This window comes from Hypanus sabinus, chromosome 27 (genome assembly GCF_030144855.1).
Source record: "Hypanus sabinus isolate sHypSab1 chromosome 27, sHypSab1.hap1, whole genome shotgun sequence".
Classification (NCBI taxonomy): domain Eukaryota; kingdom Metazoa; phylum Chordata; class Chondrichthyes; order Myliobatiformes; family Dasyatidae; genus Hypanus; species Hypanus sabinus.
Genome location: NC_082732.1, coordinates 29796066 through 29808794, shown reverse-complemented (window position 1 = coordinate 29808794; position 12729 = coordinate 29796066). Strand labels below are relative to the sequence as shown.

Below are 12729 nucleotides of genomic sequence, written 5' to 3'. Positions count from 1 at the left end.
GTGTGAGAAAGGGAAAAAGAGTCATAACAGGTTCATCAATTAAAATACCAATAGTTAAATCTTTATTTACAAAATAACTTCCGATATACACGTACAAAGTTTCACAGAAACAAGGTTTTCTTTGTTCCGCTTTGATAAACCTTCCATGGAGACATTTCAACATTCCTTGCAACATCACTGCAAAGCGTCCCTAAATCAGAGACTTGTTAGTCTTGCATGACAAAGTACTGCAGATATTCCCATTGGGAGCAAAAGCACCCACCAGTCCTTGTAAAGTTGCAAAGCTGCTTTATAAAAGTCACCCTCATTAAAGTAACTAAAATGGGGTTGCGGCTAGGATAAGTTTTCCTCTGGAAGAGTGTGATAAAATGAGTTTTGATCACATACCAAGGAACATTTTACAACTATGATTTACTACGATAGATTTCTGGGATCCTTATGAATTAAATTGTATATGTGTCAGATATGGGTTTTATCTCCTGATTAAGTTGACTTTCTTTCAACAGTTTTACAGGGATCAGTCACCTTCCATCTGCTGGCCATTCCAGCTATTATTTACATCTCAAGCCTTTAGTGAGTGCGTGCGTGTGTGAATTAATTCTCTCTGATTAACACACCTGACCTCATCTCTGTCCTTGCTCATTGTCCAACAATGCAAACGCCAGCAATCACAACTAGGAAGGACTAAAGGGACAAGAGATTCCGCAGATGTTGAAAATCCAGAGTAATACATACAAAATGCTGGAGGAACTCAGCAGGTCAGGCAGAATCTATGGGCCAGTCCTGATGAAGCATCTCAGCCTGAAATGTTGATTCTTTATTCCTCTCCATAGATGCTGCCTAACCTGCTGAGTTCCTCCAGCGTTTTGTGTGTGGTACTAAAGGTTCAGAATCTTATCTGATTTTCAATGGGAAATGAACACGGGCTTTTCCCCTCATAAAATGATTGTTTCCTCACATCCCAGTAAGTTTGAGGAGGTAGATTTATTGACAAGGGAGACGACCAGTTCACACTTTTCTTGTAGTGGCAAAATATGGGGTGGGGTGGGAGAAAAGAGAATATTCTGGTGGATGAAATTTTTTATTATTTGAATGAGTGACTGAGGAGGCAAATTAATCTTGTGTGCATTAGTGCAAAGGGGATTGATTGTCAGACATCTTTTTGTACCCACTATATCTTTTATCCCCATAGTTACGTCTAGCTAGCCTAGATCATTGGTTATAGTGGTAAGACACAGAAAACAAAGATGGGCAAGCAGGTGAGATGTAAATTAAGGGGAGAATTCTCATTTCATTTACTTTATCCATAGGCAAAAGTTTGGGAGCTGTTTCTCGTAAGTGAGTTTACTAATGTCAGGATTGAGAAGATCCAAATTGGCAAATATCCGTAGGATAAAACAGAAAATAAAAATGCAGGTACAATATTTTATGGCAATATACATTTTGCAATATATAGAGAAGGAACATTGCACAAGAAAGACAATCCCCTTCACGTAGCTAGAAGACCACATTAAAAAAAAACAGATGAATGTTATGGGGACACTTCAATAGATGGTGATCTCCTACTCACATAAACTTTTAACTTGACTTGCTATTCTGAATTATTTCCAGTATGTTGCCATAACAGATTTAATGTACCATCAACAGATATGATTTAAAAAATACAGCACGTCTAAACTTAATTGTAAACAGACTTTTTAAACAGCTAACTTTCAACCAGCAGTTTAATGTTATAGTCTGTAAACAACATAAAGATGGAAATTAATTCAATGACCATTTAAAAACTAGCTCCTAAAGATCTTATTTTCTCCTTCTCACTGTAGGAGTTTAAGTACCAAATGTTAGGCATCAGAAACTGTGTAAAGTTTTCTGAAAAATAAAAAAAAAGAAATAACCTTAAAAAAAGAATTCCAAGTTGTTTTCCCCATTCCAAACCCTTCTAGTAATGTCAGTCACACTACAAAAAAAGAGAACCCACCCACCAAATGTTCTAACACAGTTATCTACCTTTCCAGAAAGAATATTTAGTCCTGGATCAATTGTAATTGATTTTTTTTTTAAATGCAGGTGGGCAAAATATATTGTCGGTACCAAAAAGGGCATTGTTTTCTCTTGATACAACAGTAAAATTCAGGAAATATGAAATAAAAAGGCAAACATCACTTGTGAAGAGAGGTGCTATAGTATCAAATGTGTATCCTGGCTGGAAATTAAGATACTTTAACCCACCTTTACTGACTGAATATGAAAGAGTTGCAGTGTACTTACAGCATTATTAGGTTTTATTGCACTGTTAAATGCCAGGCTACTAGTTAAACATATTACTTATTCTTTTTCCCCCTTTCTCAATTTAGAGTGTTTTAAGGCTTTGTCTATTGCACTGGGCCCCTTTTGTTTGCTTGAGACTATGAAACAAATGAGTGCAGAGGAAGGAAGATGAGAACGATGAACTAAGATTATTGCCATCCTTACTTTCTCTTGTGGATTTTCTTATTTTGTACTCAGAGGGTGGTGGAGTCAGGGTGATAACCAACAGAAAGCTCAGACGGGTAAAGGAAATGTTGTTTGTAGTTGGCATGTTTGCCCCCACCTCCCACACCACCCCACCCCCAATGCCCAAATTCCATCCCATGATGGACTAGCCAAGACTATCATTGATATAGTAGTCTTGTAGGTTCTGAAATGGAAACCATGAGGGTGTGCAGAAAGAAAGTCAAAAAAGCAGGCAATTCTTGCATGAATGGGTGGAAGTCTCCAAGCAAGTCCATCAGGATCTTTTGTCTTAAAAACAGGCTTGTTTTTTGCCTCATTATCATTTCAAGATTCTCTTTTCTCTTTCCCAGGTATAAAACAAATCAAGAAAAAGCTTCTGACACCTCAGTCAAGGAAGTGCTTTCTGCAGCCGGTCCGGGACCTGTTTGATCGTCGAATATCGCATTTGGAGTCTCGGCACCTTTGACAGACATACACCTCCGGGACATTGGATTTGCGGATTTTGGCACAGGACAGGTGGATCCAGGTACCACACTCATTACACTCTATCATTGGACGTCCAGCAAATGGCTTCATGCAGTAACACGTCACCAGATCCCAAGAATCATCATCTGTTCAGGGGAGAACTTTCAAAAGTTAATTATCTCACATCAGGTAATAACATCTTGCAAATATCCACATCAGTTTTCACAAGGTGAGGAACTCCTTGACAGTTGATTTGGATTGTATTTGTTATTATGAATGAGAAAACTACATATTCCTTTGTGCATAGCTGTTTTCATATATAACAAAGTGACAATAAACAGGTTAACCAATGACAGTTAAGAGATAAATATTGACAAGTATAGTGGTTAGGAATTTTTTATTTTTACACCCAACTTAGAAGGCAAATCCAGTCTGCCATCTCAATTTAAATGCCACACTCACAACAATGTTGCACTTTCCCAGTATTGTCACTGCAAGTGTAAGCCTAGATCTTTAGTTCAAATGCATTGAGTGTGCCTTGACCTAGAGGCAAATGTTATCCTTGCACTGTATTGGGTCTGGTATAGTCACTGAAGTGAAGCATGAAAGGGCAGGCAGAAGACTTACTTTATTTACATTAATCAATGGCCATGGACAACAATATTTCTCAGTCCTAAGTTGAGCAGAACCACCTCTACTTTGACTGTTTGACCAAACTTCAGCTTTTCTGATAATTACTACATCTGTGGAAATAGGTTGGGGTAACAGCTGTCATATCAAAAAAAAAGGTGTGAGAGCGAATGAAAATGACTAAGAGTTCCACAGTTTAGATAGATCAGGGCTGACCTATTAATATGCTTTGAAATGTAACTTTCAATATCCTGATGTTAAAGATTAATTGAAATAATTAATTACAGTTTTCTATAGACTTTCTATACCCTTGTGTGACTTGCTTCCAGATTATCCTTAACAGCCAAGTTCTAATGTCAAAGTTGTTCCCTTTTGTTCCAGACCAGGGGTTCCCAAAAATTTTAAAGCCATGGACCCTTACCATTAACCAAATGGTCCATGGATCCCAAATTGAGAACTCCTGCTCATCACTAAAACAAACAATTTCTATTTAAATTCTTTCTATCAGATCAAACATTTTATTATCTTACATACTCTGAATAGATCATACATAATCTGAATGATAATTACTTTTAACATCAGAGCAAAAAGGGAATCAACTCTGCCCAATAACCATCAAGTGAAGAATTGGCTTAGTGTGTAAATACATAAGGTCTTACTAACTAACGAAGAAGATCTCAAGTTGTCACAGAGTTTGTTGATCTGAAGAATGGCTCAAAGCAAGTTAAAACTAGTCTTGTTATTAATTGAGGTACAAAGAGATCGCTCATGTGCCCTCTACTGGAAGATGCCTGTACAATTGTAATTGCCATCTAAAAAAGATTGGATGTGATTTCCCCACAAGTTTAAATTCCAAGTGGCTTAATTTATATACTAAAGAAAAAGGTGAAGGGAGGGAGGGAGGAGCTGGTATGCACCAAACAGCAATAGAATCAAACCCAATCAACGTTCTAGAGATAGAGTTTTGGACATGATTGCTCATGAAGAGAGCATGCCATTTAGTTTTTGTAAATTTAACTCCAGAATTTACTACATGATGTACACTAAATGACAGGGATTAATAAGTGAACCTTTCAGTCTATTTGCATTTGTGATGCATAAGTAGTTGCCAAACACACGAACCAAAGATAATAATGAACGGGCTCCATGCAATAAAACGAGGGCTGTCACTAGTTATTTGCAAGTTTATGACATATTTAATCCAAACGCAAAAATCATGTCCTGATCCTTGCCAGTTCCTAGAGATTACAAATATATCCCAAGAATTGAGGTACCATTCATTACATGGGTCTGGCAATCAGAAGCTGGCCTTTGTCACAATCCTTAAGGGTTAATGCTTAATTGTTATGAATTTGTAAATCATATAATCTGCTGTTAGTTTTGGTATTAATAGTTTGAAAATAAACCACCTATCTGTATATTTGTCACGGTACGTTATTCCATTGATGATTACACATCACTATGGACAGACATGTATCACCTCAGTTAACCCGGTCATGCCAGGGGACATTACTTGTCCGCACAACCCACTCTCAGGTTTGAACAGATGTACCAGCCAAAGCAGAAGACATACATTGAGTCTGTGACACAGATACATACACCCAAGCATGACCATCAGTAACAGCCATCAGTATATGGCACTCACCAGAATCCACCATGATATCCTCGTCATTGCCTGTTGTATCCACATCCCTGAACACAACCTGCTTTCCCTGACGGAAAACAGTTCTGTGTCGTTCCACTTTTTCACTTTTTACCGTCTCATTTATTGTTTCTGTTGCAGTAACTGGCACAAAAGAACTGTCCTGGCCTTTGCTTGGGAAGTCTGTGAGGGGCTCAGGGGCAAGAGATACTGTGTTAATAGGAACTGGTGCTGTGTCCACTGCAGCATGGTCAGTGAGTTCTTGTTTGATCACTGGATCCAGGTTGGGTGATTCCTGCTTGACAGGTTCCTCGATGTGCTGTTCTATCCTCGGGCTTTCCTCTTTTGTCCTCACCTTGTGCTTCCTCTTCATCTTGTCAGACTTCCTACGATTGAAGGCAGGCAGCAGGAAGCCTCCAGATTTGTGATGCTTAAGAAATGAATAAGGTTTGGCTCGCTTGAAGCTTGTTAGAGTTTTCCTGCGTTTAGCCTTGGAAGGAACAGACAATGGAAGATCATTGTAGCGAAGATCCCAGGGCTCACTATCTGCTGTACTGCCTGTGCTGTTAGGAGGACTGGAGCTGGTCCGTAGAGGCAAATCCTGAAAAGATAAAAAGGCAACACATCTTATCAGGTCAAAGAATAAACAGGAGTCTAGCATTGTTCAATAGAAAGAACTCTCATCTAACACTCAGAAAGATGTGAGATCAAATCCAACTTAAAAATCATGAGCACACAATCTGGGCTGACAGTCTTGAGCTGAATGGAGAATGGGAGCGGGCTACTTGGGGTATGCATCAATTTTCTTTAGCCCTGACACAATTACTTTTGAATCCATGACCTGAGACAGTAACATTTCTGTCAATGAAAATGGATCATTTTGGTACAGCCTGTTACTTGCATGATTTTTGCAGAATCTGGTTAAAATTTGTTTTGACCATGGTTTGGGGGGTGGGGGCAGCATGGAAAAGGAGAAGATAGAGAAATTCAGGAGGAGTCAGAGGAATGAAGAAAGAAAGACATAGTCAGTGAGTGGGAAGTGAAATGAGCTGGCCAAGAGATAAAGGGAAGACTAAATAAGGTGGGGGGGAGCAGGAGGGGACAGGTAAAGGGTGAGAGGTGTCTAAGAGAAAGAAGGGAGAGGATGAGGAGTTGAGAATGGAGTTAAGTGAGGATGGGCAGTTGGTTGTCAGAGGGACTGAAGAGGTGGGCATAAATGAGTGAGGTCAAGGCTGATTCACCTCAACATTTTCCTTCCTCATCTCCATCAATTTCTCTCATAGTCAGAAATATATAAATCGCGGATTCTGTATGGAATCAGCATTTGAATCTTTATAGCTCTCAAGGGTACACAATCTCCAAGATTTGGGGAGAAAACAGGAGAATGGAGTTTTTAAAAAATCAGCCATGAATGAACAGTAGCCACACTCGATGAGCTAAATGGCTTAATTTTGCTGCCATATCTACTGCCTTAAGGAATTTTGATTCAATTAAGTTATCTCTTATTCTTTTAAACTCCAGAGACCTGGAAGGCTCAAGTTTCTCAGATGTGACTCACCGTCCCAGGAACCAGCCTGACAAATCTTCATAGCAGGTGTTTACACTCAGTGGCACTCACTTTATTAGATACACCGGCTCATTCATGCAGATATCTAATCGGTCAATCATGTGGCAGCAACTTAATGTATAAAGGTTCAGTTGTTGTTTGGACCAGACATCAGAGTGGGGAAGAAGTGTGATCTCAGTAACTTTGACTGTGGAATGAATATCTCAGGGGACTTTCATGCAAACAGTCTCTAGAGTTTATAGAGAATGGTTCAATAAACAAACAACATCCAGCCAGTGGCAGTTCTGAGGATGAATAAAACGCCTTGTTAATGAGAGACGTCAGAGGAGAACCGCCAGATTTGTTCAAGTTGACAGGAACATGACAGTAACTCGAGTAACTACATGTTACAACAGTGGTGTGCAGAAGAGCAAATCTGAACACACATTACTTCGAACCTTGAAGTGGATGGGCTACAGCAGCAGAAGACCACACCAGGTTCCCCTCCTGCATCTAATAAAGTGGCCACTGAGTGTATATTTCTTAACAGGCAGCATTACCAAAATTTGTACACAGTATTAGAAATGTGGTCTCATCAAGCTGTACATAAATTGTAGTAAGAATAACCAAAACTCACTTCCTGAGGACAAGGGATATACCCAGCATAAACCAACACAAAAGTGCAGAATTTGTTAAAGTCTTCCACTGTTCTGCTCCTCTTATCAGATGGGGAGTAATCCTGGTAAGATTCAGAGAGACAAAGAAGGTTAGCAATGTATTTATTCAACACTAGATCAGTGGCACCCTGGATGTGTATTGGTAGTCAGCAGTCTTAAAATGTATTTTGAGTCCTCTTCACTGCCTTTTTCCCTTACCTCATTAATATTCCAAACATTACTTTCTCTAATCAATGAGGTACAGTTTCTGCTATTAACCATTTTAAACTATAGTGTTTTACAGGGATGGTGTGGGCGAAGCAGATTATTGCTTTGTGTCAGCCATTATTGTGCCACAGTGAATGAAGTTTTCAAACTGATTTCTGTTAATTGTCAGCTGAATTCATTGCAGGACTTTTCTTCTGTCAGGCCGAAATTTTGCAGACGATTATGTCAGTCCCCCGACAAGTGCTGCCTGACCAGCTGAGTTCCTCCCGCACTTTTTTTTTTGATGCTCTAAGTTTTGCAGAAATCTGGACAACTGTCCAGAGATACTACCTCACCCGCTGAACTCCTCTAGCATCCTGTGTGTTGCTTAACATTGCTAGCTCAACGAGTTTGTCCCAAAAATACAATTAGGCATTTGTAAAATGATATTAAATGCATCAAGTAAACCAAGCTACCACTGGAAATCTGTGCAACTCCCAACTGTGTGGAGAAAAACTGTAAACTGAACTCGATTTTGTCAGTGAAATGTGGAGAAGGGGAACTGGTGACATCAGAAACCATTAAAGCCAGTGTCCACAATCCTGGCACTCAAGACTTTAACAGCACCGTGTTTTATCAACCTGTGCGTAATTTAGCTTAGCGCGGAGAGTGCCGACTTCAACTGGAGATAAACGCTCATTTCCCCAGTTGTAAAATGCCACCTACATCGTAACTTCTCGGTCTAAACATTGTATATACGGCACTACAGATTTAAAGCTGAGCTACCCTGGCAAGCATCCGTTTCCATCAAATCTCACTTTTAATACTTCCCCGGGGCTGATCTGCTCGGTTGCACACAAACGTGCACATTTTATACGGTGGGAATTAACAAATCCAAGGGGGTCCATCTTATACAACAGCTCTGAGTGACTGTACAAACAAAGGGGCCGATTTAGCCTTGTATATTTTAATACAATTTATTAGTAGTAAATCTTTATATTTGACTGAATTAAGTTGCCACCCAGGGTACCGCCGAAAGGATTTTTTGAAAAATACATGGAAGTAGGGACATTCAAGCATTGGTGAAATTACTTAAGATAGTGACGGGTGGGGTGTTGTAGGAGTTCGGGGCTGAGGGGGAGAAGAGCGGAGGACAGTAGATGCACGAACCATTAACTAGGAAAATGAGATTATTATTTTCAAAAAGGGGGAAGACAGAAAAAGGGAAGGGTCAGAGGCAAGATGGCGAATATTCATTATTTTTAAAAAAACACACAGGGATTGGCGATCTCCGAGGGACAGACAGGCAGCAGACATATGAAGGGAGGACTTTAAAAACCGGTCTAAAATGGAAACATTCCCCCCCCCCCAACAAATCCCCAACTTCAGACAGGCAGCAATGAAAGGGCGGTGGGCGACACGTTATCGCCAACCTATCTCTCCGATTATTAAGGGGTTTAAATATATATGCAAATCAACAAGATGGCGCAAGGCGCTGTACTATACTCCGAAACCTTAGGGTCTGAAATCGAATCGCCTGCCGACAGAAATCGACGGAAATTTTCATCTTATAAGTGGAATTTCTTGATTTTATATATACACGAAAATCAAACACAAGGAGATACCATAATCTTCAACCGCCCCACCCCCAACCTCAATGCTGTTTAAATCAGATCTTACCTCCGAGTCGAAAGTTGAAGGCGATTCAGAATCCATCTCTATAATTATAAAAAAGATACAATAATCATAGATTTTTCCTCTACTGAAGAGATTTGAGCGAGCGAAGCATAATCCTGCCACGAACCAAACGAGTTCAGGGTTGGGGGGGGGGGGGGGGGGAGAGAGAATCGCCATGGAGGAGGAAGAGGAGGCGGCGGCGGCGGCAGGTCAAATTTAAAAGTTACCCGAATTTCCCTAACCCTTTTCTTTCATTTTATTCCTGCACATATTAAGTCTGATATTAAACTGGAATTTAATCGCGTTGGAAGCTTTTCGAAAGCCGGTTTACAGTTAAAGCAACGAGCCCAGATTGGTGTGGAGTGCTGGGGAGGATCCTATACTAGAAGCCTCCCGATTTAAACACAGGAAAGTGTCTGCACACAACTAAAATATATTAAAAAAAAAGAGTCGCTACTGATACTTCGAATCGATGCTGCCATTTCCCTCTCTTTCTCCGATAAATGAATACGAGATAAACGTTGATCCCGCCTCCAATTAGAGAAAATCCCCACATAATATTGACGATGGTGGTTTATTTTTTTTTGCCGGCGATCTCCCAAAAGAAAGCTTCTATATAAGGGATAAAGTTAGTTTTGAATCCTTTGACCATAGCATTTAGAAAGGGGGGAAAATTCCAGGATCTGGAGCCCACCTTGGAAAGATCCCCTGGCGGTGCGGTTTGTCATTTCTGAATAAAAAGATTTCCCACATTCGAGGCTCTAACGGTATCCTTGCAAAATTTAATCGCTATCGAAGAAAGAAAATTATAATTAAAAATAAATGGATACCTTTCTCCGGTCCGAATGATACAATGTAACAAAATCCTGATGTCAACCCTTAATCTCCATGCAAATGAAGCCCCAACCATTCTATTCCCAGTCCGGGGGGGAGGGGTGTAGGAAGCGTCCATTCATCTTCTTAAAACATTAACTAAAACAATTGGATTCATACATATATATTAATTATATTTAGAATTAGACTTATCTATGTTATTTTGTTTACTGTGAACTCATAGTTTCAGGTTAAATAAGGAGTCTCTCCTTCTCCTTTACCCCCTCCTTTCTTTGGTTTATGTTTGTGACCGGACCAACCCCCAGAAATAGTTGCAAACTGGAATTTGCAATAAGTTTTTTTTTCCCCCACCCTTATCTCCAAATTTATTTCTAAAGTATAGAAAGGGGGTTGACGAGGTTAGTTGGTCGTGAAGCTATCGAGTTAAGATTTCCGGTAAGTGCAATTGATTTTACTCTTCGTTTTCTACGTCGTTTCTCGGGACTGCCTCCCCGCTCTTGTTGCAGGGGCGGGGAATGGGGCAGAGCAGAGAAATCCCAGACGCGCCAGGAAACTGAGCCCGTCAGTTTCGTCGTCTCTTCGGTCTCCCATGTCCTCCCTCCAGCAATATAGCCTGCACCTCCAGGTAGCCGAGGGTTAACCGGGAAAATTTATACCTTACTGTTATTTTTATTTTGCTGTTGTTCAATACGCAGGAATAGTTTTAAATTGTGTATTTCTTTTTTTCTAAAGAATAGGGATTGTGGTTTTTTTGCTTTGTATTGCTAATCATTGCTCTTAATGATGAGGTCGTATCGAGATTCCAGTATCTTGTGGATTTGGGATATCCACGTGTTGGGGAGACAGCGACAGGGTATTTCTGGTGACGTGTGCCCTTCTGAGATTCCGAGTCTCTCATTCACTCTCCCTTGTTCGTACGTGTGGGCTATTTTTGGCTTTAATTTACCCAGATTTTTATAAAAATAGCTGATTGTTATAGTTCCGCCAGGTTTATTTATTAATTTTTATTAATTCGGGAATTTATTTACAAATTAATATTGTAGTGATTTCGTTTTTCAACATTAAGCTTGCCTGTTATTCCAATTCAGTTGAGATGTTGGGGGGTTAAATATAGAATACCGGAGAATGACTTAAAGGCCTGAGATTTCATGGGGGATGGGAGTCAGATGATTCTGGAGTAAGGGAAGGAATGAGTGGCGGGTCTTTGCGTGGCTGGTTTCCGAGTGTGGAATATTTTCACTTCAAACCTACCACAGGACAGTTAAGCGCTGATGGAGGCCATCGGCCCGTCGAAGCGGTAGAGGCACGATCCAGCTGCTCTCTGCAAATACAGTACTAGCACTGCAAATATTTTTAGATGCTTTTCCGATTCCTTTTTGATGACTGCAATTGATTCTGAATTTGACTTAAGATGCATCCAGATTTTATTCGCTTGCTACATTGTTTCCTTTGTCACAATCATCTTCATTCTTTGCCCCGCTCTCCCTCCCTCCGCAGTATGGAACCCTTCTGCAACGGTATGCTTCACGATTTTAAATACCTCTATCCGATTTCCGGTCAGAGTTAGTGTTCCGAGAAGCAAGTCCCAGCATCAGTCCTTGTACATCACCAAGGTCCCTCATCCCGGAAATACTTTTACCAGATCTCTTATGCACCCTTTCCAATGCACTTTAATCTTTATTGAAGTGTGGCTGGAAATGAATACGATACTGTTCACAAACTCTTCTGTTAAGACAATGTAGCTGTACGGACTTGCTCTCTGCATCCCATCAGAATCAGGTTTATTATCACTGGCATGTGTCCTGAAATTTGTTAACTTAGCAGCAGCTGTTCATTGCAATACATAATATAGAAGATAAATCAATTACCTTATATGTATATTGAATAGGTTAAAAATAGTGCAAAAACATAAATAATATATATTAAAGTGAGGTAGCGTTCAAGGGTTCAATGTCCATTTAGGAATCTGATGGCAGCGGGGAAGAAGCTGTTTCTGAATCGTTGAGTGTGTGCCTTTAGGCTTCTGTACCTCCTATCTGATAGTAACAGAGAGAAAAAGGCATGCCCTGAGTGCTGGAGGTCTTTAATAAAGGAAGCTGCCTTTCTGCTCCTTGAAGATGTCCTGGGTACTTTATAGGCTAGTACCCAAGATGGAGCTAACTAAATATACAACCCTCTGTAATTTCTTTTGGTCTTGTCCAGTAGCACTGCCCCCCCCCCCCCCACCCAATACCAGTCAGTGATGCAGCCTGTCAGAATGTTCTCCACGGTACTGTACATCTATAGAAGTTTTTGAGTGTATTTGTTGACATACTAAATCTCTTCAAACTCATAATAAAGTATAGCCACTGTCTTGCCTTTTTTATAACTGCATCAATATGTTGGGACCAGGTTAGGTCCTCTGGGATCTTTTACACCAAGGAACTTGAAACTGCTCACTCTCTCCACTTCTGATCTCTTTGAGGATTGGTATGTGTTCCTTCGTCTTACCCTTCCTGAAGTCCACAGGCAGCTCTTTCGTCTTACGGACGTTGAGTGCCAGGTTGTTGCTGCAACACCACTCCACTAGTTGGCATATC

The 12729-nt window shown here is 40.3% G+C and overlaps 2 protein-coding genes across 8 annotated transcripts in view; one reads left to right on the top strand and one right to left on the bottom strand.

Moving 5' to 3' along the window:
• Positions 1-23: 23 nt before the first annotated feature.
• phf13 (PHD finger protein 13) lies at positions 24-10212 on the bottom strand. 3 transcript variants are annotated; one of them, XM_059952144.1, is made up of 6 exons: positions 10011-10106; positions 9320-9357; positions 7414-7515; positions 5234-5831; positions 2877-3104; positions 24-1869 (listed from the first exon to the last, which is right to left on the bottom strand). In XM_059952144.1, exons 1-5 carry the CDS (start codon positions 10042-10044, stop codon positions 2878-2880), a joined length of 999 nt encoding a protein of 332 aa, XP_059808127.1. In that variant the 5' UTR covers positions 10045-10106; the 3' UTR covers positions 24-1869; position 2877. The 3 variants fall into 3 exon arrangements, with proteins under 3 accessions (XP_059808127.1, XP_059808130.1, XP_059808129.1); XM_059952147.1 differs by lacking the exon at positions 10011-10106 and adding an exon at positions 10147-10212 and having other exon boundaries at positions 24-3104; XM_059952146.1 differs by lacking the exon at positions 10011-10106 and adding an exon at positions 9780-9904 and having other exon boundaries at positions 24-3104.
• Positions 9484-12729, top strand: part of klhl21 (kelch-like family member 21) — a 40731-nt gene continuing 37485 nt past the window's right edge. The window contains exon 1 of one of the 5 annotated variants that reach the window (XM_059952138.1): positions 9484-9525. The gene's annotated coding sequence lies outside the window, so the exon portion shown is untranslated. Of the gene's footprint in view, positions 9526-10450; positions 10586-10662; positions 10776-12729 lie in introns of those variants that run through there. The other 4 variants (XM_059952143.1, XM_059952140.1, XM_059952139.1 and 1 more) reach the window with 4 other exon arrangements.

Excerpts from the sequence above, each read along its gene's own strand:
- phf13 (XM_059952144.1), bottom strand. The coding sequence starts at position 10,044 with ATGACAAACCGCACCGCCAGGGGATCTTTCCAAG. Across the intron at positions 9,358-10,010 it reads CGCCAGGGGATCTTTCCAAG|AGATGGATTCTGAATCGCCT; the intron begins GTGGGCTCCAGA and ends TTATAATTATAG. Across the intron at positions 3,105-5,233 it reads GGATATCATGGTGGATTCTG|ATGATGATTCTTGGGATCTG; the intron begins GTGAGTGCCATA and ends TCCCCTGAACAG.